Source organism: Pimephales promelas, chromosome 12 (genome assembly GCF_988280905.1).
Source record: "Pimephales promelas chromosome 12, fPimPro1.hap1.1, whole genome shotgun sequence".
In the NCBI taxonomy this organism is placed as follows: Eukaryota; Metazoa; Chordata; class Actinopteri; order Cypriniformes; family Leuciscidae; genus Pimephales; species Pimephales promelas.
The window spans coordinates 25,131,714-25,156,527 of NC_142780.1; the positions used below are offsets into that span (position 1 = coordinate 25,131,714).

A 24,814-nucleotide genomic window follows, 5' to 3' on the forward strand; every position below is an offset into this window, starting at 1 on the left:
AAAATGAAACCAAATTTTTAATTTTCTGACATAAATGTATACGTGTGACTCCTTCAAAAGCACCTCAGTGAGTGTGTAGCACTGCTCAGCGGTGCACTCCGCCTTGCTGGTGGGATTGCTTAGAGCGAAGATAATAGGTCTCTTATTGAAGGAAGCCATTGCCTTGATTATCTCCTCTGTGAAAGCACCAGGGATAGCTGCCACCCCTGTGGAGATGAGAAGTATTCAAGTCCAATAGTTCTCATAGGGACTGCTGGGGCAACAGCAGTGTATACATATATATATATATATATATATATATTTACAGTATACCAATTAAAGCAGTGGGTTTCAGCTCCTTCACAACATCCTCAAGCTTCTTCATTTGCGCATGCTCATGTGCAAACCTCAGTTTCTCGTGGGTGAGGTGATCCCTACCCTTAATGGAGGACAGAGAGATGACAATTGAGAACAGAAAAAGAAAAAGTGCATCAGGAAAATGTAATAGCATAACTGACCGCACTTCTTAATGAACACAGATTATCTTCACAGAGAATAAAGTGTGTATGATCTGCCAGATGGGTAGTAAAAACATTGCTCAGTGTCTAAAATATACACACTTAAAAATGTCCCACTTTAAAATATAAAAAATGTCATTGTCATTAAAAGTATAAATGTCATTGCATTAGATAAAGTATAAAAAATGCAATATTACCTGTATAACTGCTGTTAGTTTTTAATGAAAGAAAGTTGGTTCGATTTTGATTAGGCAATATACATACAGTTTCTTGCTGTCAAATGTTAGTGGAAGTCATCCATATTTAATGGGTTGAACTACACCAACACCTTAGTGAAAGGAACTGACTTCACACAGCTACTAATACAAAATAATCACAGAAATGGTTTCGAAGAGTGGCGAGTTAGCGCTGACAAATGGTCCAGCATCAAATGGTTGGTTTGATTATTATTATTTAATAAGATGAGATTCACATTTTTAAATTTGATTTATTTGTCAGACACACACATACAAAAAAGGACACACTAGTATTAATTTAAAGCAATAAAAAGAGAGTTCTTTGGATAAGAAACTATTAAACTATCACATGGTGTGTTTGGTCATAAACACTGATGTAATTGTATATCTTGTCATTAATGATGACCTCACCTTGACGATAAGTCCTTTAGAGTCCACCATCCAGATTTTCTTTAAACACTGCTCACGAGGAAGCCCCTCCTTCTCCATCGCCATAATGACCAGCTCAGCTATGCCCATTGCAGCCTGAAAACAAACATGCTGTTAAATCAATAGATATACCTTTCACATACAAATCTTAAAAGACCAACTCAACTTCACAATAATTCAATAAAAATCTCACAGCTTGACTTCATAATTAATCCATTCCATTCATCTTAAAAGAATAATTTCATAAATGTTTAAAGTTTTATTGACAGACAAGATGAACCACCATATGAATCAAAATGTCTTAGCCACTATCAAAACAATGTCTGGAACAACTGGCATTGAAAACGGTTAATGCGGATCTGTGCAGCCAACACACACACCTCTCCTGCACCCTGAAACACGATGGTATGGTTGCACATTTTGCTCATGGTAATGCGAAGGGCAGCCAGCAGTCCCGCCACAGCCACAGAAGCAGTACCTACGGGACAGTAAACACAGATATCTTTTACTGAGTTTATCTAATCTCTGTGGTAAGAAGAAAAACTGGACATCAAAGTAGGAGTTGAGGCTTGAGACTCAACTGTGGAAACTCAATTCTAGACACCAAGGTGGAGATTAAATGGAGGTGAATTTGTGGAGGAATTGTCAAAGGAGTGAGATAAGCAGCCGTTAATAGATTCTCACCCTGTCTAAGAAGAAATCCTCTCAAAACTCTAGAGATCTGCTGATTTAGGGATGAGTCTAAATGTTCAGCAGTGTGGCTGTCTTCAGTTAAGTCTAGCTTGCTTTCAATGAATGGTCAATAAAATAATTATATGCATGATAACAGTTGGAGAACTCTAAACTTAATTTCTGAATGGCCCATATATATATATATATATATATATATATATATATATATATAAAAAATGTAAAAAAAATAAAAATAAATTGAGAGCTACTGGCCATGTAAAAAAAATTGAGAGCTACTAGACTGGAAGTTGATAATGTGCAAACTGTATTTGAAATATAAAAGTATTCCAAGTAACTCCAATGTCATCAGCTCCCATTTATAGAATAAATTGGAGACGATCAGCTATGCTTGCTTTTTTGACACATCGTTAACTATGGTTAAACTCAAATTCAAACAATAAGATTGTGTTGTTGCTGATTGGAATGTGTCTGCAATGATAACAGAAAAAAAGGATAGAGTGAGAGAGGTGGATGGTAGAAAATAAACTCAAGATTTATCGAACCATGAATATAAGACGGGTTTACAACAGTATGAAGGAAAATCAGAGTGAGAGATGTGGACTGAATGAGTAACGTTCAATCACTGATTTCAACATTCACTCAAATTGACTGCAATACAGACTAGGAACCAGCTTTAGCATAACATTATGACATTTTAACCCTCTGATTATCTTTGGGGTCTTTTTAACCCGTAAATGACTTCTACTCAAATTTTAAAAAATGTTCTCTTTGTCCAAATGGTATGAAACTTTCTACAGCTCTGAACACTTTCTAGATCTAAAATGCTGATGTTGTTAACATTAACAATTTGAGAACAAAGTTTAATTTGCACGGATTTGCGTGATGAGAAGTGATCGTTAGATTGAATCAGCGCGATTTACTGCAGTGTCAGAACCAGAACACAAGTGGATGTTACTTGTTCAGATGACATTTTCCTGTGAAAATTACAGTATGTTGGTCATACTTCCAAAAATAATAATCTGAGATTCTGAATGCCAGTATTCACACCAGTGTGGTGACTGACAGCCTCACAGTCTCCTTAAACATTGTGTTCACCCGCGCTGTGCGGTGTCGAACTACAACCGCCAATTGCAGATTTCAAACAGAGATGGCGACAAAGAGGAAAAACGACGGACTGCAGCTTTAAATAAATATTTAAATATCTAGATTTTTTTAAATATTTAAATATTTATTTATCGAAATTTAAAAGACATCATAAATCCTCCAAAAACTGCACAAATTTTGATTAACAACATTAATAAACAGAGTAAAATTACATTTATTCTGTAACAAAATTAAAAGTTATCCTCTGGGTTCCCTGGACACCACAAAGATAACTAGTGTAGACACAAATGAAGATAATCAGAGCGTTAATTGACCTAGATCATAACTTATACTGTATGTGTTGTCTGTGCTTTCATTTAGTGCAAGAGAGACTAAAAACGACCGTGAAACTAAAATCTTTTTAGTCCCATACCTTGGATGTCATCATTGAACGTGAGGTACTTGTTGCGGTATTGACTCAACAGACGGAAGGCGTTGGTGTTGGCAAAATCCTCAAACTGGATAAGGCAGTTCACCCCATACCTGTGTGTAACAGAAATATCAATATTTATTTCTTCAGAACTCAAGAACGCAACAAAATGAAAGATAATATCAAAGGAATTACAAAAGTCAATAGACAAGCATAAAGAATCCTTACAAAATGGAAATTAAAATGGTCCACAGGCAAAAAATAACTCTACTCTAAATAACTCTTTTATCATTTCAAATAAAGCTGCTAGCTAATGCAGTCCACTTCAGCCTGCAGAGGGGGCCATCCAACTGCTCCTCAAGCCCATCACAGATGGGGTGGTTCAGTCCCAAAGGGTTTTTTCCTTCTCAGTATGGCCTGAGACTTTTATTGTTTCTTCGTAGTTGTTTCCACGGCCAAACACAACTCTCAAAGATCAGAAAAGAAAATAACAACCCTTGTATGATCAGTTAGCTAATAGTGTGGTAACACCGTGGCCCTCTAATTCTCCCAATGAAATAAAAAGAAAACCATTCAAACATGGCTATTCAAAATCAATAGCCAATGAACTGCACACCCACAATCGTGTCTCTCTTCATAACAGCAACTTTGAGAAATGGACTTTTGAATGGACTACAGTGGCAATTCAGTGGTTTCTCACGTTATTCACCCAGTCAGCAGAACAAGGAAAGACTGAATGAAACATCTGAGTGGTTTTGCAAACTAGTCAAAAACTCATGTGGATACATCTCACACAAAATCATCATAAGACTTAAAAAGGCTTGGAAGAACGGATTTAAAACACTTTAGGTTTAGAAAAGCATGAGGGTGAGTAAATGCAGAGAAATGTCATTATTTGTGAACTGATCTTTTATATGATACAAAATGGTCAGTATTGTGTGGTCAGACATGCTGCAAAAACAGAAACACGCCATAAAGTTTTCATTGTCTCCAGAGACTTTCCAGCACCAAAGCACTCTAGGTAAACAAGGTTTAATGAGCTCAGAAACCCATTTAAAGTTTTCAAGAAACCTACGATCAGGGCAGTCTTTCTAATCAAACTGCAGCCTAAACTCTTACATATCTACAGGATGAGGCAGGAAAGCAGTCCAGAGAGACTGACAGAGTAATTGCTCATGGATTTGGAGAACTTTGGCAGATATAAATAGGACGTAGAGAAAGTGAGTCATAATCCCAACATGCTCTCTGATCTGCTGTAAGGCATCATCTGAGTGAGGATGAAGATGAAAAATTAGATCACAACCTCCTGATTTGCCTCAACAGCGGTCGAAAAAGACATTAAGATTATCATTAGAACAAGAAAATATCTGCCAACTTAATACCATTTAATATTTGAGATAATACAGAGTTAAGTATAGCTTTCACGGTCGTATATTTTGGGTAAATGTGCATGAGAAAGAGACAGAATGAGGCAGAAACAACTAGCCGACAAAAAGCACCCACTGGGTGCATTGTGCTCTCATTCTCACCAAAGCTTGTTGTCTTTTTCTGGCGCCTCGTTCAATCAGATCCATAATGCACCTCTGCGCCTGTTGTAAAACTCAAACAAAGAGCTGGCTGAGAATCAGCTCTACTGGTCCTCTCCACCAAACATCAGGCCAGACAATGACAGACACACCCAAGCACATTGAGAGCTTTTGGATCTCAGTCTTCCCTCATCTGACTTTACCTCCAGACAGGTGAAGAAAGCATTGGGGTGTTGAGAGGAACCAATATTAAATCTCTCTGGGACAGCTGTGCCATTTTTTTTTATAGGAATAGAAAAAGTATGAAAAAAAATTGCAAACAGGTTACTTGCAAAATGGCGCCGGTTCCACTCACTGATGTTATGCGACTAAAACTGCGATAAGTCATTCCAAAAATCATGACAATGGACCTTGGTATGTTTATCCCAACCACAGCACTGGCCATTATCATTAATCGAAGGGGATGTATGTGCATGTGTTATCCAATCATTAATGGCAAGAAAAGACCCTTATAATTGAGAGCAGCACATATGAGCATATGAGGTGTTTCTGGGTGTTTCTCCCTCATATCTGCTTCGAGGTTTTGATTGTGGCATTTCTTTGAGGTTTTGAATCCAGAATTCCTGCAATTCTTTTGTCTTTTATGAAGTTGTTTTCATAATTTAAATGAGAATTTTTGTGAAATTGACGTTTCCATCGGGCGTATTTTCAATTCGCAATTTGACGGGTAATGAAAACGCAGCTAGTGTCAAGTTCATGTTAAGATGGTTGTGAAATAATAGTAAAATAATAATGCTATAAGTATTTCTGCATTTCATTAAGACATTGTTTACTATGTTTATTAATCCATTTTCCTTTATTGGGATATTGGGACTTTCTCACACTGAATTCCTGATAATTGATCTCAGGTTTTAGTATTTTAACCAATACATTTGGTCACCACATCTCACAATTCCCAAATACATTTTTCAGGCATATGGAAGCTGTAGACTGCTAGCAAATACTATACAAACCATAATACACTTTAGTCTCATTCTAAATGATCTAAGGACGGAAGCTTGGCTCCATTACTCCCAAAGTGGAATGCAGTGAATGAACTCGGAGCCCAGGACTGTTGAACCCATCTCCAAACCACCAATAACACATTACACCAAAGCCCTTTGTGCCTTCTTGTTTCATTCAGTGTTGATTTACTACTTGTTTCTCTCTAGGTAAATTATTTTCCCCAGACAGAAGTGCAGAAAAAAGTTTAAAGCACTGAGATTTTAAGATAAGCACCCAGATCTAACTGCAGCATTTGTACACTAACAGGAACACAAAATGGCTGTTGGGAATGCATTTCACATAAAGTGGTTTGCTCAGACATAACAACATTCTTAGAGTTGAGAAAAGAGAGATAAAAAACACAGCCACTATAGGTTTGGGTTTAGCATAATCCTGCTGGGCTCATACTGACCACAAATACTGAGGACGTTTGCTGAGATTGGGTCTAAGGATTCTGGTGGAGTTGACACGCTTTCAAAGATTTTCTTTTCCCCGCATGCCTACCGCGCAACCCAAGGGCCTCCGTATTAAAGGTCATGGTAAAAATCTTGTCCAAACAAAGCTGTTCAACCAAAGATTTAAATCCGTGCAGACACACAATACCAACACAGGGCTCGAATTTCAGCGCGGGTATTGCGCATAATTCTAATCATTCCCGCAGGTTTCCCATTTATAATGCGGGAAATTCCCGCAATGGTAATTTACACAGATTATAAAATTTAAATCATTCTTTTAACAACTATCTGCCAGACGCAATTTAACAAACACTGTGAGTCTTCAACGGTCTTCAGTCTTCTATCTCTTCTCTCAAAATGTGTTGTGCAAGGCAAGCATTTAAAAACAAAGTTTACAAAGCTTACCATTTCATTTAAACATTACACCTAAGCACTTCTGAAATGAAATGTGTTAGGACAGCCCTATAAGGGGTTATCATTATCAGGTCAGGGTTTAATATGACAGGCAGGCAATACATTCACTCATGGTGAGCATACAGCTCTGAATTTGGCGCTCCTCTCCAGCACACACCGGCTCCCACGGGACCCATGGGGCTTCGCAGGCTGCTCTTTCTATTAAAACACTCCTTAAATTCCCATTCCTCAATTCCCATCTGCATAGAAAAATCAAGCAACATTCCCATCCATCACTTTTCCTAACATGGCTTTGTAACGGTGCCCTAAGATGGCCCGTGTTACCATAGCGATAGCTGGAATACCGTCACCACTACAGTTCTGTGAAAAGCAACAAACTCTAATGAAATAATTTGACATGGGAATTGTGCTGGTGGACACAGAGGGACTAAAGAAGACAGATACTTTTCAGTCTGTTCAGGGAGCGCGAGGGAAAACAAAGTCAACCCCCACAAACTACTTCAGCACCGCAACACAAAGCCTTAGAAGCAGAAAAAAAATCTATTCTTGAATTAACTACATCATAAAAGATGCATAACAAACCCCCCGCATCCTAAATGCAGACAGTTTTTTTTTTTACACTCCTTAAACAAAATAAAGACCTCAGAGAGTATATATGGTCACTATCTGCTCTAGTTCCTCTTCTTAAAGCCATTGTGGCACAGAAAAGTGGCCTGATGGGGACTGGTTGTCATTATTCTTCATCATTTTCACAAAAAGGTGTGATGGGATACAGAGCACCTGCAGCCTGTTATACTTATGGTCTGAATGCATATACAGTGCATTTAATGATTTTCGTTTGTCTTATCTAAACATTTTATTTCAGTTATTTTTGCCACAGTTATCAAATCTATTGAAATAAAGCTAGATTTTTGCATTTCACTGAAAAAACAACAACTGGATTGCAGTTCACTAATAGACGGTTGTGTGCAGTTTCGTCAAACATTTCTAAACTTTAAAACAGAGAAGTTTAGAAGTTTAACTGTTCATGTCACTGAAAGAGAATGGTCATGGGTTTGATTCCCATTTTTGCAATGTAAGATGATTTGGCTAAATGTAAATTTAGCATTTATCCAGCAACCTTTTCAGGATTTTCCTGAGGCCTCGGATTTTTAAAATTATAAGGAGTTTATTAAAAATCCCCAGGACTGTAATCATTTGTCAGTTGGCAACCTATAATTACTATATTCATTTTCCACCAACTCTGCACTTTTGGGGAAAAGTGATGCTTTTCCTTGTAGTTTCATGTCCACCCCATTATTATAGAATCATGGCTATATTCTTCCAGCTGGAGGGAAATCAGACACTGGGGTTTTAAGTTCTCCTTGAAATACAGCCATGTGTGGCACTACGTTCTTGTGACATCCTGACATCCATCAAACCACGCCACTACTGTTTGTGTCTCTCCTTCAATGCAAGTATATGGGAATTTTCTTCAAATTTTTGCATCCCCCAAAAGTACAATGACTTAAGTAATAGCACTCATCTCCTAAACAACTTGATAAACACAGTTAGTACAACTACACACTAAAATGTGTAATCATTAAGAGTTCAAGTTAATAGTAATGCTTGGCTTGCTAAAACAAATTTGACTAATAAAGACTTAATGGGGTCCTATTAGTGTAACTACACGCCTGTTAGTGCAACTACACGCTAAAATGTGTAATCTTTAAGAGTTCAAGTTAGTAGTAATGCTTGCTTAAACAAATTCGACTAATAAAGAGTTAAAGGGATCCTATTATATCCTTTAATGGAGTCTTGATTTTGTTTTTGGGCTGTACTAGAATATGCTTTCATGCTTGGTTGTTCAAAAACACACTATTTTCACATATTTTACATTACAGCAACTCGCTCCTGGCCCGAACAAGCCGTTTAGTTCTGGTCTCAATGAAGCCCCTCCTTCCGAAATATGATGGGCAGTGATTGGTTAGCTGGCCCAGTGTGTTGTGATTTGCGCAGCTTAGCGCATGTTCGGGAAATGTCAAGCCCCTTACCATAACCGCAAGCTCTACTCAGATGTAAATATTAAGAATAGCGTCAATTTCAAACCAATTCACGCCTGATACAGACTTAGGAATGTTAACAAACAACAAGAGGATAGTCCAGAACGGATGTCATGCATGGACTTTAAGCACTGATTTGCTTTTATAGGAGTGGTATGTTTGTTTTTTCACTACATTTTAGAGACAGACAATGTTATACATCATTCAATCAGTAATACAAACGGTGATCGATCACAAAACCAAGGTTCAGTTTCCTAAGGGGCAGTGAACAGCCTTACAGTAAAAGCTACAGTAAACACTACAGTATATCAACACTAATGTTGGCTAGCAGGCATGTGGAAATAAAGCTTTGCCCTAGGTTTACGTCGTACTAGCAACAACATAAAACTTATAATTGGAATTGTTAATAGAAAATGCAACTACAATTAATAAGACATACTGTAGTACAAGCTGTGATCCAAAAACAACAGAAGCTTTTGTGCATAGTGGTTCTGGAAGCTGTTTTCCATCAAATGTGCAGCACACAGATAAACGTTGTGATTATAATGCTCAGGAACAGTGTATGAATAAATTCAAACCACTATGAGTTTGGAAACGGTGTCTTCCCTAATGCAGCTCAATCAGGCCTCGCACCTTTTTTGTGTATTCCGTGGGCGAGGATTATTAAAATGAGTAAAATTGTGACTTCACAAAACCCTGAAAAAAGATGTTGTAGTCTAAACGAGTCATTTGTTGTAGTTCTTGGAAAGTGAGTTCTGTTAAAAAAATATCTCAATTTAGAGTAGAATTTAGGCTTTGTAACCTTGCATAATGTTGCTCAAACAGCAACATTACACACTAACTAAAGTTGAAAAAGTAAAAAAAAAAGTATAATAGAGCCCCTTTAAAAACACAAAGTTTTCTTCTCCATGATATATATGATAAATAACTATGCTTTTAAAAACTGGGCTTTATGCGTGGACATTCTCTCTCCCATTAGCTGTCGATAAAGAAAATGACAATGACTCAAATAACCCAAACTGCCATTTTGAAGACTATCAAAGAAAATGGCACAAGATCATGAACAAATCAAAGTATAATGGAGCCCGAAGAGCCATCAACCAGCAAGTGGGGGCTGGTTATGGGCCGAATTACATCACCGCATGGCTCTATATAGTGCAGGATATGTGGGGAGAGAACTGATGAGGCGTGCAGTCAGTGATCCGGTTCGGGTCTCTGCCACTGCAGTCGTCGCTCAGAGCCCACAAACCTAGAGGCATGTGCTTTACCCCACATTCCTGCAACGCAATGGCTCAGCTATGCTCTCCAGGCATTTCCATCAGTGGCCTGTGGAAGGAAGCATGTGCTCAGAGGGAAGGGTACAGTGGATTTACCATACCTGTCTGTGATGGCCTTCATAAACTCCTCCAGCAGCTCATCATAGGCCTGTCCACGTACTCTTTTATGCCTCAGACCAATGTACAGAGGGTCTTTCAGAAGTTCCTGCGACAGAAAAAGAGAGAAATAAAAGGTTTTTAACCACACTTAAAAACCAAGTAGAAATAGCATGACATGACAATTCATCATACTTTAACTAGTGGAAAAAATGAGAACAAAAAATTAAATACCATCAAAACTCAACAAGTGAATGTTTGTGTATGCAGCTCCTCTTTAATAAGTTTACATATGGCAATCTGGTTACCCCGGAGCTGGATAAAGCTCTCACAGTTATTTGTGCCAGCGTATGCTTAAGAAAACACAGACTGAGAACAAGAGAAAGAGAAATGCATAACATCGTAAAAAGAGACAGAAAGAGAACTTGTCAGGAAAATGAAAAAGCCTGCATTTTCAATTCGAAAGTCTAGCAGCTGTCAATCATGTTCAGATCTGCAGACACACTGTGAGCAGCAAACGCTATGGGAAAAACAGAAAAGAAGTTGAGAGAGAACGCAAGCGTCATATAAAAATTCTGTGCGTCCCATCACTGTCAGCATGCTAGTCAACCATAAAAGAAAATGGATTAACAGAGCCCTCTCAGCAGTTCTGATGTGTGGTGCATACTTAACATCGTATGGCAACAACTTTGGAGATATTTCCATGTTTTGATCACATTGAAAGAGGAAGTGCTTTCATCTGAACTCATTCCCACATGGCACACAAAATTTCAGTCATAATCAGTTCTGATGATCTGTCCTTATTATTAAAGCATTTTTTTTTATATAAAATTAGTGAAAAAGAAAAAAAGTTCGAAAAACTCTAAAACTCTTAATAATTTCTACGAGACTGTCTTTATGATTAACCTGTAGTTAGAAAATAGTCTGATGTTTTATTTCATGTTATTGAGCTTATTTATCAATGTTTCTTTTTTGGACGTCATAATTCTTGATCATCGTAATTCATAACTCAATTTTCTAGTGAATGACAGACTTCTCTGATGACATATGCCAGGCTTCTCCAATCTTTAAAGATCTGTCGCTTCTTCTGTTTCACAATGCAAGATCAATATCATAATCCATGAGAAACTTTTCTGAACTGTGCTGACATGCTAGCTGAAGAAAAAAAAAATCAGGCAGGAAGGCTGAAATTGAACTAAGGGGATATTTTTTTTCCAGCACTTCTTTGGATTTCTCCTTAAGAGTTTTACACAGCAATTGTACTCATAAAGGTGCCCTTAAAAGGAAGGACTGTCTGGTTTCTGGCAGTAAGGTGAATTCATCACTGTGGGAGAGGAAACAGAGAGTGCAGTCTGTGATGTGAGATGGTGACTGCTGGCAGATTTATTGTGCGTTCATAATGCACTTATGAAGTGCACACTCTGTTGTGACTGTTTTTTAATCTCAAGACAGTCGGTATAAAAGTAGTTTCTCTGAACCTCACAGTCAGGAACCAAAACAAACATCAAACTGCCACTCCTCCTCAGGAGTGCCATTTTTTTCAGTTTTGCCAGATATCCCATCAATGGGGCGGAGACAAAATAAGGCCGTCCCACGCTGCATTTGTAGGATAATCGTAGACTGCACCAGGATAAAACCAAAAACTGTATTTGTCATGGCCAGGACTTTGCCATGCAGGATGTCTTGTGTTGGTCCTGGAACTTTCTGTCAAACAAATTATTTATGACACTAACACTAAAGTCTGGCTTCATTCAGATTTCTTTTCTTTTTTTTTTAGCAAGAATTCTTTAAATTGATCAAAAAAGATAATTAAGTTAAGTGACACTTTGAGGGAACTAAATACTGCGCCACACTGACTAGTACCTTTTCTTAAGCACAGCATAGGACGAGAGAACTTGTGAACTCGGTGTGGAGGGCATCTCCAGGCTATAAAATCTGATAAAGGAGAGGCCAAGCCAGCAGCATCACAGACCTCTTGAAAGGAAACCCTCGATAGAAAGGCTTTGGAGGATTCGACTCCTCTACTAGAGTGAGCTCTAATCAGGAGAGGAGAGGGCAGACTGCGCACCTCATACACTGAAGGAATAGCCTCCACGATCCACCTGCTTAGAGGCAGGAGAACTCTTTACTTAAGTGACCCAAAACACACTAATAGCTGGTCCGACTTCTTGCAACTAGAGGACTTACGCTGGGCATGTAGCCCTGCCTGGGGTGGAGAATGGCCTTTACCCTCCCTAGAGCGAAGCAAAGGCTAAAGCCTGGAGGTCCCCTACTCTTTTAAGGGATGTAATGGCTAGCAGAAAAGCCACTTTAAAAGAGAGAAACTTCTCAGACAACTCATTAATGGCTTCGAAGGGTACCAGGGATAACCCCTCAAGACCCACTGCACTGGAATCCTGGACGGCCTGGACGACAGGCCTCATCCTCTCGAACACTTAGAAGGAAACAAATGATTAGTTGGTGTTTCCCCAGAGGGCCCTCGTGGAGGGAGACCTAGAGTTTAAGATTGTCTCAAGAACCTCTGCTGAGAAACCAGTACTTAGGATTAGGTCCCCCTTAGGGGCCAGACCCAAAGCTTCCACAGCTTTGGCCGAGGGTGGTTTGATGAGCCCTCGGCTTGAGAGAGAAGATCCCTTCTGATGGCCTGCTAGGAGCGCTATGATGTCTGAGAACCATTCTCGGGTGGCCAGAACGGGGCTACCAGAAGTAGACTGACCCCTGTCCAGATGGACCCTCTCTAGAACTCCAAGGAGCAATCTGGGAAAATGTGTACAGAGGCCGCCTTGGCCTCCTCAGAGCCAGATAGTTCTAGTATCGGGTTCTCATTCTGAGCAGAGCCGCAGAGTGGGCTTCAAATACCTGAATGGGACCAACGAAGCTGGCTGCTGAGAAAGGGCAGAGGCCGTCTCAAACTTGCCAGGCAGCTCCATTTGCGATCCCCATGAATGTTAACGTCACGCCGCCTAGTCGGACACGGATCCCGAACCACGGGGAGTGCAAGCCTGACCTGTCTCATTGAACCACATGGGAGCGGAGCGTTCTGAGCAGCAGCGGCAGCAGCTCACTGTTCGCACTGACGGCACCCTCGAGCGCTGCCTGTGCCCGTACGTCATGACGCAACACCAATCGAGACTGGAATAGTTCCACACGTGCTTCAGACGCTATCACGCTGGAGACGTTCCCCAAAGTGTCGTCTTCGCGAGTTTCCTTGAAAGGGAACCAACCTGAGATAATTTTGGCAAAATCAGGACAAAATGGATCCTAGATCAGCTACTCAGAATTGAATACGAGTACTGATTGGACAGTGGGTGATGAGAGAAATCTTTTTTCTCTTCGGGATTAACTGGGTTTTGATGAACCATGCTTTGTGTGTGTAAACTGTATGTGTATGTAGTCTTTCAGGTGAGATTAAGGCACAGGAACAGTCAGGGTCTGTTAGCCAGAGTCAGAGAAGAATGAGAAAATGAGTGTGTGAGAGAGAGAGAGAGAGAGAGAGAGATCCCTTTGCCTAGGCCACCCACAACCTAAACAGACAGCACTTTGTTTGCGATGACATCATTTGGTTTCCTTTCAGTATGTGAATGTATGTGTGTGGATGAGGTCACATGAGGTGATAGCAGTTAAGACAGAGTATCCTAGCTGTCAATCAGCAGAAAGAGCCTCTAAAGTTCAGTGATGATGTGTAAGAGATTTCAGAGATCATATTCCCTTTTACACCAGAAACATCAACAGACTTGGTATCAGTGATCATAATCTGTTGTCTGGAGGTCTGTGTATACAGGAGCTCAGAAATTTCCATGAAATATAGCACTGTTTAGACACGGCACAATTCTCCAGAAAAACTCACAGGAGGTGTTTACACAAATAGTGTTTACATGGGTTTGATTGCAAACTGCTTTAGCTGTTTGTGTGTGTACAATCTGGATCTACACTGCAGATGCAAAATTTACTGAACCAGTCCTCAGCTATCGGAGTGACTACTTGTATTAAGGTGTAACTAGTGAAAGTGCAGCTATCTGTAGAAAAATTTTGATCCTAGATTATGATATTTTCAGATCCTGCCTGATTATATCCCAATCTACAATTAAATTAATTAAATCCTCAATTAACACTTAAATTAAAAACAATTGTTTTAAACATACACACACACACACATATATATATATATATATATATAGATACACATTTCAAAATATATCTATAACACACACACATATTTTTTTTATTATACGGTGTTCTTATACTATTACTGAAGAAATAAATCTATAATTATATATAAATCCCTCAAAAACTTCATTAGATTTAAATAAATAATCATAATAATAATGTTCAAAATAAATTTGACAAATGTGTTCTTATACTATTTTAGAATTACTGTGCCTATATGAACCATTTGATTGTTAAAATTAATATTTTATAATAAAATAAATATTTATTATTTTATATTCAAAACAATTTAGTAGTATATATTTCAGTATATAATACTATAATAGAATCTACTATAGAATACTATACAAAAATAACATGTATAAAATCCTAAATATAATAGGATAGCATATGCAACAGTGTATATATTCACTGGAGTGCAAATAACAACTGCAATTACAAGGAGCAAATAGTATCTGACAGGAATTCCAGTTTGCTGACATGAACAATTAGCGCACTTAAGCTATCCATAAAAAACCAGCGCAAAACCTCTCCATGTTATTTGCACATCTTGAACTTTCTCTAGCAGCCAGACCACAGACAGCGTTCTTTATGGATTAAAGATTAACCAGAGCGTACAGGGCCTGGATAAAACAACCATAAATGATGCTGATCCAGGATCAGATTCCTTACTGTCTGAATTGATAACTGACCCATGTGCAGTTGTCAAGCTCCCTCTGAGAGGCAGAAAGAAAGGAGTTAGACTGACCCCAGTCAGCAGTTCCTTTAGAAATAACAGTAGACTTAATCCTTTAATAACAGTCATTTTATCATCTGACTGCACAATCCTATAAAATGCACACACAGCTGTGGGGGTATAAGCAGTGAGTTCATCAATCAGATCTGTCATCTCCTCAGAATATCCAGAAAACGAGGTCTTAATTACCTCAGACTTCATGCAAAGTCGGCCAAATGGTACAGCAGAAGTCTTTCCATTTTAGACTTCTAGAGGGACAGAAGACTCTTTATCATGAAGATATACATATGCAACATTAACCCGGATGCAAAATAAACAAATAAACTTAAACCAAAACAAATGATAGATTAATTAATTGAAATAATAATAAAAACAATTCCTCCAGCTGAATACACTTGGATGCAGACAGAGGCAGGGGCCCAAAATCTAGAGTAAACTCATTAAAGTGTTTTGATGCCTGAGGATACGTTGAATCGCTGACTGGCCACTCTGGATTTAGCATTGCAGCAGAAGACACATTTGGAGCTGGCCTGCACAATACTGAAGCTGAACCGAATGGGAACACTGACTCAGAGCAGTTACACAACAGTGTTAATGTGCTTTTACCCTCTTACTCATTTATGAGCTTTTGTACAGAACCAATACGGGATCCAAAGTTAAGGAATTGCAAATTTTTATGTAAAAGCAAGAATTGTGGACATGATATATGACATCATATTAACTGAGATATACATAAATGCATTTCTTGATTTTTTTTTTTTTTTTAGAAGCATCTTATGCCAAGATTGAGTGACAACCGTGTAGTGTGAATGAGCAAAGACGCAATCTAAGAGATGCGCCGATGCCCATGATATATTTAGCATGGCTTAATATTTGGACCTGTCTGTGACTTAAGAGTCAGGTGTTTTGACTGGAAATTACATCGGCGACGACCTACAGCCAGCGAGAGAGCTAAGATACAGGGCAAGGGAAAGTTCAGGGGGGAGGAGTCCTGCAACAGAACATCAGCAAGCATGTCTTCTGATGGCTTCTTTTTTCTTTGCTACATATCGGCACACGGACAACTTGGACTACAAGCTTCTTGAGCAATCATTTTAAAAGAAGAACTCCTCTCACATGTGATTTTATATTATTTCCTGTATCAGTCCTCATGTGTGTTTGGTTTGTTTGGTTTGTAGTCCAGACAGAGTTGTCTGCAATTCTTCCTATTGAAATGTTGTCACCGATCCGTCGTGAAATGTGCACACAAAAGCAATTAAATGGTGAGAGTGAGAAGAGCAGCAATCTAATGACATTGAAATTGTGCAGTGTGTAATGTTGACCAAAGCTGATCAAAAATACAATAAAAACAGTAATATTGTGAAATGTTATTACAATTTAAAATAACGGTTCTATTTGAATATATTTTAAAATGTATTTTATTCCTGTGATGGCAAAGCTGAATATTCAGCAGCCATTACCTCCAGTCTTCGGAGTCACATGATCCTGCAGAAATCTGCAGCTGAAAATGTAGCTTTCCAAATTCTTTTAAATTGTAATAATATTACTGTTTTTACTGTATTTTTGATTAAATAAATATAGCCTTAGTGACCATAAGAGATAAAAAAAATAATCATATTTATTCCAAAAGTTTAACTGGAACTCACTTGTTGAACTCACTGGCACTTTCTGGAACTTTGACTTGTTGATTCTCACTGTATTTGGAGCCAGTGAGTTTTCTGCTCAACTTTCAAATGATTGCCTATCGTTTGCAGCGTGCTTTCACAACCCCTACTTCTCTAGCTTCATCTGTATAGATCTGCTAAGGGGGCGATTCATGAATGCTGTCGTGTTTATAAGCAAAAGCAAATGCCGTACTTGCTCTGCAAAAGTAGCAAAAAAAGCAGCAGCAGTAGCATATGCCAAAAAGATTTGTCATGACAGAAATATATATATTTTTTACCAAGGCCCAGTCATTTTTCTCCATTACTTTGTGTCTATAACAAAAATCAGATTAAATTGAATGTTGATGTCATTTTGAGACCTACAGTTGTACTGTATACATACACTACTGTTTAACTTCAACAAAAAGACAAGTCTCTAAAACACAAAGGCTTGAAAGTCATACAGTCTTTCTTAGTCTCTTCTTTTCTCACTTTACTCCCTCCATCTGAGATTTGGCATCTATGATGGCATGGCTTAGCCACTGCTCTGGCACAGAAGAGGAGTGCCAGGTGGACACGGGCACAAAGCCTTGGTAGATGAGGCAGTGGTTTTCTATTTCTGCAGTGCCACACCCTAGCCCTGTTGAGAACGACAGACTTTATGCTCACTATATTTACCTCTGAACTCAAAGGGCTATTCATAGTCTACAGCTACTGCAGCAGTAACCTACGTCTTTCTGCTACAACACTGCAACGTTGCGACTGTTAAAAACAAACAAGTTGGCAGATTAAAGTCGTGAGAGAGGATGTGGTTGCTATGAATAGTTATGTCTTTGATTATGTCAAGGAGAGCGAGATGGCAAGCGCGTGATAGCAGTCACGGTCTGGGTGGCTGTGGTGCCACATGTCTGCCTACCTCATTGTCTGTCCCCACATCCAGCATAACAGGCAGGCACTGCTGAGGCGGCATTCCACCACAGGCGGTGTAGAGGGCCAGTTTACCCACTGGGATGCCCATGCCATAGCAGCCCAAATCCCCCAGGCCCAGTATCCTCTCTCCATCTGTCACTACTACAGCCTAGCAAAAAATACAACCAAGTTATTGAGATAGAAAGCAAATTCAGAAAGAGACTGCATGAACAGCTTTGTAAAATTTTAGATGAAATCATTTTTTTTTTAGCCGTTTTTAACTTTGTGAGGAATCTCCATAGGCATGATGATTTTTATTTGTCACATTTATGTTCAGTTAATTTCTGTTTTCTTGGACCTTTAGTTTGTTATTTTCAGTCACAAGTGTTCCTTTGTTCAGTTTCCCGCCACTCTTTTGTTGCCATGGTAATTAATTTAATCAGCACAGCCCAGGTGTTTATCATCATTTAATTCCTTTGGCTTGTACTTAAGTTTCTCCTTTTCGTCTGTTTGATGTCCGGTCACGTTTGTGTTTAGTGTGTTAGTTTGCTGCCATCGTTTGGACCAGCGCAGTCTCACCCCAAAAAGTCATATAACTGACGTTTTGGGACGTCTTTTGACCATACGTCAATATTCGCCTTTTTAGGGCCCCCTTAAACGTCGGTAGATGAGGTTATGGGATCCTAACTCTACCCTACACCTAAACCTAACCCTAAACCTAAACATGACGTTAAAGGTAAAGCGTCAGTTGTATGACGGCCCGGGATCGCCATCTACCGACGTTTAAGGGTACTCTAAAAAGGCGAATATTGACATATGGTCAAAAGACGTCCCAAAACGTCAGTTATATGACTTTTTGGGATGAGAATGTGTTGTTTGGACCATTTTAGTGTGGATTATTATTTAAGCATTGTGCTTAATTTTATTGATCAGTTTTGTCTTCTGTCTGTGCAAACACCTGTGACATTTACACTGTACAAACTGTATATTCTATTCCCTTGTGTGTTGTTAAAAAACATTTATATTTGAGATAAATTCTTTTTATAAAAAGGCACCTGCCTTTTTTCATGATTTCCAAAAGACATTAAACAGCAAAACTGTTTTAAACATTGATAATAATAAGAAATGCTTCTTGATTACTAAATCAGCATATTAGAATTATTTCTGATGCATCTTATGACACTGAAGACTGAGGTAATGATGCTGAAAATTCAGCTTTAACATCACAGGTTTTACTGTTATTACTGTATTTTTGATCAAATGAATGTAGCCTTGGTGAGCATAAGAGGCTTCTTTTAAAATCACTAATAAAATCTTACTGACCCAAATTTTTTTAATGGAAGTGTGTATTGTTTTGGACACTTCAGCAGCCCGTACTTTTAATTCACCCTAAAAAGCTTGCTGATCTAATTTAAGCATTTTATTATCGAATCACTTTCTTCATTGAATTTGTATGTTTTAGCCCTGGATTAAGCATATGCATTTATAACTGGATCTGTGATAGGCTAGTTTGGCTTGTATATCTGCCCACCAGTAACAACAGATTTTCTGCTTTTATAATCACATTTTCACATATTCACAATAAACTACCAAATTCAAAATAACAGCCTAAGCTATGTAATTCAATCCAATTTCCGAACGCAATTGATCCCAAAGCAAGAACAACATGTTTTTCCCGTTAACATTGTGATGCAGATGCCGTAGGCGTTTAACCTTTTTACAGCTTCATCTCATCCCACCCCGCATTGTTCCTCAACACGCCAAAGCCCTACAGGGTACGACATTACCTTAATAACTTTTAAATGCTTAACGAGCAGATTAATATGACTTTATGGCATCGCTTTCACGGTACAAGTCATATAAATTTGGAATCAATGTCTTCTGAATTGATGAAACCCTGGAGAGTTTTAATATGTGTCAAAAAGTGAGAGTTCTGGTACATTGTGTAATAGTACAGGGTGGTGTAGATGTAAGAAGGCAGAACTCACACGAATGTCCTTCTCTGGCCAGCTCTGAAGTAGTGTGGAGATGTGGGAGCGGTCATGAATTGTAATAAATAAGCCCCTTGAAGAGAGATAAACAAAACATGGTCAATTGAATTGAGCTTTTTCCTGTCGACAAGTATTTCCATTCATTTATATGTACCACCTTTAGGTAAATGTAATGAAAGACGCATAGCTCCTGACTAAAGAGGCTCATTCACAGATTTTCGGCATAGTCTCCCCTGGCATGTGACTCACAACCCTGTGTTACCCTTATATTTACTGTCAGCTTCAGTGTTAAGAAAACTAAAAATATCAAAAAATAAATAAACTTGAGATAAAAAAAAACAAACTGTGAAAATCTAACAAAAATAAGAAGTCACTTTGGCAACTAACTGAAATACTAAAACTGAAAAAATAAGGCTAAATATAAATATAAAAAACGAATAAAATGTCAAAACACATTTTAAAATGAAAACTTAAAATATAAAAATAAAAGCCGAAATATTATTAAATACTATAATAGTAAATGATAATAAAATAATAAAGAAACTTGAAAACCTATGAAACTTCTGAAACTGTCTGCTGCTGTTGCTGAGCTACTATAAAAAGTTGATTATATGTTATTTAATCCCATATTTCAGTGTGCTTGCTTTGCTTTATTCTGTACTCTCCATTATTTTTGCTTCCAAATCAAATCTATCAACCTCCCAGTGGAAGGTTCTATCACTCCCACATGTTAATAATGAATGCTATTTTTTATAGGCTCCCATTCCACATATATCCTTCTTCAAACAGTTAAATCAACAGCTTCAATCATGGGCTACTTCGACAAGAAACCTGATTGTCAACAAAAGCTTCTCAAATGTACCTCCTGTTACAACTTGTGATTGAAGTTCAAGGGGAGGGTTACTGATTTTGTGTTTCAACAGACAGGATATGCTGTTTGAGCTAGTTAAACCACCGAGGATCAGTCTGGAAAATCATGCTTGTTGAAAAAGGCGGAGACTCAAAACACCTTCGTATAATAAAGGCTATACTTGACTGATCAATGCCAAGAAAACAGAGGAACAAACGCTCACTTTTGCACACACTCTGCATTTTCACACCTACAGTATACTTAATTTGTTTTGTTTCGAAACAGGGACTTAATTTGTTACAATGTTGCATTTTTTTCTTGGTTTGGTTCGTTTTCATAAGGCAACCTTTCAAAGCGTACCAAAATGTGTTGACGCAAGTCACATGCTAGTACAACGGTCAGAGTTTCCTTTGCGTCATTCATCAAGATGATCGACAAGTTCGCTCAATGAGCTTATTATGGCTTTATTTATAACTGTCGAAACACTCAAATACTAGCTGTCATTCCCACTGTTAACTAACGATTAATAGCGTACAGTTATTATAAAGTGTTACCAACTTGGTTAAGCAAAATGATTAATAAAACACATATAGGCTATAGCCACATGTTTACTGTCTTCACTGACAGAGATAAAAATGAAAAGACAAAGTCAAAGCTTAGCTTTAGGGTGGAAAGACACAGGGCAATATAAGGAGGCAGAGTGATGCAAATGAGTAGAGAGCAGGTATTGACAAATAATCCACCGCCCACTGACATGGTACTGACTGGTTTTCAAGCTATTTCTTATCCATTTTTTAGCCTTCAAACTTCTTGAAATGTACATATGTAGATCAGAGAAATACATTTGAAATGCCTGGCCCCCAACCCTCCTAACTAGCTCAAATGTAGGACCTTTGTGATTATAAAACCCTGCCAACAGCCCTGCTTGCAAAGATTATCACTGTAGCTCAACAATCTCTCTCTCTCGGCCACTCTTTTTCACTTTAAAATTTTTATTTTCTGGTCTCATGAGATCCACTGAGTGTATCTGGATGAGCAGGACCCCTGGGACATCTTTTACACTGACCTCAAAAAATATCTCCAATTCATACACCTGTATATCTTTCTTCCTTCCTTCCACCTACGGCTTCATGGAAAACATCCAATCTCTCAGTCAGCCTGAGTTCACAGAATCCATTAAAAAAACAGATCATTCTTACATCTGGAAGAATCTTGAAATTAGACTTCACCAGGTGGACTTGATCCAATTCCAAGAAGCCTACAAATTGAGGCCATCTTGTGACAGGAAGACACCTCATTCAATGACAGGAAATCTAAAGATGGGTATATACCAAATTATATCACTCCAGGGTTACAGTTTAGACATCCTTTTATACGTCAACAAGATGTTGCTAAATTCCAGTGCAGCGGAAAAGGTGCATGAGAGCTCTTCCTCGGTAGCTGAACTAAAGTCAAATGAAAAGCACACGCCTGGGACCAGGGATCAGGCTCGAAACACAAACATAATTCAGACTCCATGCTCCTCTGACATAGAACTCTTTAAAAGTCATTCATCACAAGCAGCACCATGGAAAATAACCTCTGCAGCTCCAGTAAACAAACTTAAAAAAGTAATAAATGAAATGGATAATACAAATTTCAAGTACTGCAGTATTGTGAAAACCTCATTCGGTTGTATATCATAAAGCATCTGGACTTGCACAAGAAGTTAATGTCAATGTTACTAACATCCTGTCTACTAAGATGCCCTCCTCTGGTCATTTTTAAAGACATGTACTTTACTATCCATAATATCCCATAGTCCTGTGCATGTGATTTGACGGTTGGTTGAAAGTATAAAAATGGCATCTAAAGGGATGCAAGTAAATGATTCTGTAAAATGCCAATTTCCCCCTTCGCCCCAATGTATGATTCCAATTCTACTGGGAAATAAGCATATACAGTAACTCATTAAAATTTTGCTTAGTTATGTCTAAAGTTCTTTCAAATTTGTTTAACATCATTGTAAATGATGTTATGATGCCTTGGAAACCTGGTTTCTTCTCATAAACAGTTCAGACTAGGTTTTGACTGCTCAATGAAATTCTCCACAGTGACTCAAACTTATTCATGATGAGGGGAAAACCACAACAGATCTTTTAAACAGGTTTCAACCATACTCAGACAGCCTGGACAACTTTGACAACAGCCTGGACCCACACATTATTTCTGACATTGTTCTGTCAAAAGTATGAGAACTTTGGTGCCAAGTGGATACTGTAATTTATATATACTCTGTGTGTGTGTATATATATATATATATATATATATATATATATATATATATATATATATACACAGTATATATAAATTAGAGAGGAGAGGAGAGGAGAGGAGATAATCTCAGTTGATTACTATACACAGCAATGGGCACCTGGTATTAGAAAAAAGGGAAGAGCAGATTTAGTTTCCACCTTTATAAACAGCCTGTGATATTTACAGAGTTGGCAAATGGAGCTATGCCCAGAGCAGGCGGTATAAAATTAAAGTTCTGTAGACATCAACTTGCTTCAAATGTCATTGTGGGGACATGATCCACTAACAATAAAACAAGAGAGCCTGAATCTGTGAGAGAACTGTGTGGGAGTGTGCAAGGGCGTGCGTGTGCTCTGAGGGATGGAAAAGTGCTTGGCTTGAATGAAATGGAGGGACTTAGGTGAAAAACTAAGAATCAGCTGGACAAACACACCAACCATTTTTTCCAATTCCCTCTTCTCTGCTCTGTGCGGACCACTACCAGCAACAATAGACTCCTCTCCACCCAGCAGCCGACGGCGGCCAAACCTTCCTCGATTCCAGTAAGAGGTGTGCATTGCATGAGAGGTTCATTTTTCTGATCCCACCACCCTTTTCCATACAGCCTTTGCAAAGTGCAAAGCCATTTTAGATCCTGAAATCTGAGATTTATAATCCCTGACCATCATCTTCAGACCCTGAGTGCCAGTCTGAGGTTTGTGTCTCCCTCATTATGGTCATTCCAGACATGGCTGAGAGCTCTTAGATGAAAAATGACAGTTAGAAAGGAATAAAACCAAAGATTGAAGTTGGTGTAGATGGTACTAACCTTCCTCCTTCAATGTAAATCATCAGCATTTGAACGTCTATGGGTCAGAGTGGGCTGACCGCCTGTATTTGTCGGAGTCATAGACAGTTCCTCTACTCGGCATTCAGACAGCCTGAAGAGTCAAATTACCCAAGCTTACATAACAGTCACACATACACACACACACACACACACACACACACACACACACACACACACACACACACACACACACACACACACGCACAATGCTAATGGAACAAAGCAACAAGCCCTCTGCAGTCAAAGAAAAAAAGACAAATAAATTACAGCCATGCTCCATTTTTCCATCACTTACTTTCCAGTAATTGTTGCGTTTTTGTGTGATACTGGCTATTAAATAACTGATATGCTTAAAACGCTAAATCAAAAAGAGCATATGACTCATTGTGCTAAATACTGACTGCTACTCTACTGCAAAAGCCAAAACTGAACTAACATCCCATATGAAAATAGTATTAGTTGTGTCTGACCACACAGAGACTCTTTTAAGGAAAGTTAATTCAGAGAGCCTTGGAAATGAAATAAAAGGCAAAGTTATAGCATTATTAAATATTGCTTGTGTGACTATGATTTATGGATTGTTCAGATTTTACATTTTATAGATGACTGTGGATTGCATTTTCTACAACCATGTAAAATATAACAGTGTCTTGTGGGACGAATGTACACAAATCACTGTTAATGCAATCCGCGGGTCTCATTGGACCCCATTTCAACAGAAGATTAATGTAAGTTTCACGTACAGCAGTAAAATAAGCATGATTTGATGATTTAGTGGAAACATATATCACACTTAAAACAGCTGGCGGCTGAATTAAGACTATCTAACCTCTGACTCTTACAAAGATACTAAAATAATAATAATAAAAAAATAACATAGCATGATGATGAAGAGCAGCCATCAAAAAAAGCAATTAGAATGGACTTTCCCTAGTTTGTAACTCAGTTGACAAGAAACATACTTTATCATCATCATCAATTATATCACCTATCCAGAGCTCAAAGTTCCTGTAAACTTTTGGGGTGCAAGCAAATGTATTGATGACATCCAATATTCCATAAAAGCTGTGACCAATGAAACGAAACATCACCATCACTTAGGCACATAAGTGGATAAATCCTTAAATTAAAAAGGGAAATTTGATGAAAAAAGCTTGAATTGTTCATGACAT

At 38.3% G+C, this 24,814-nt stretch overlaps 1 protein-coding gene across 1 annotated transcript in view; it reads right to left on the reverse strand.

The window, feature by feature from the left end:
* The window catches only part of me1 (malic enzyme 1, NADP(+)-dependent, cytosolic), a 70,936-nt gene that overhangs the window by 4,796 nt on the left and 41,326 nt on the right, over positions 1–24,814 (reverse strand). Inside the window, exons 4-11 of the mRNA XM_039680029.2 lie at positions 19,666–19,741; positions 17,685–17,846; positions 10,228–10,331; positions 3,372–3,481; positions 1,543–1,640; positions 1,145–1,258; positions 313–418; positions 64–206 (exon numbers count right to left, since the gene is read on the reverse strand). Of these exons, the coding sequence (XP_039535963.2) occupies positions 64–206; positions 313–418; positions 1,145–1,258; positions 1,543–1,640; positions 3,372–3,481; positions 10,228–10,331; positions 17,685–17,846; positions 19,666–19,741 (913 nt within the window). The remainder of the gene's footprint in view (positions 1–63; positions 207–312; positions 419–1,144; positions 1,259–1,542; positions 1,641–3,371; positions 3,482–10,227; positions 10,332–17,684; positions 17,847–19,665; positions 19,742–24,814) is intronic.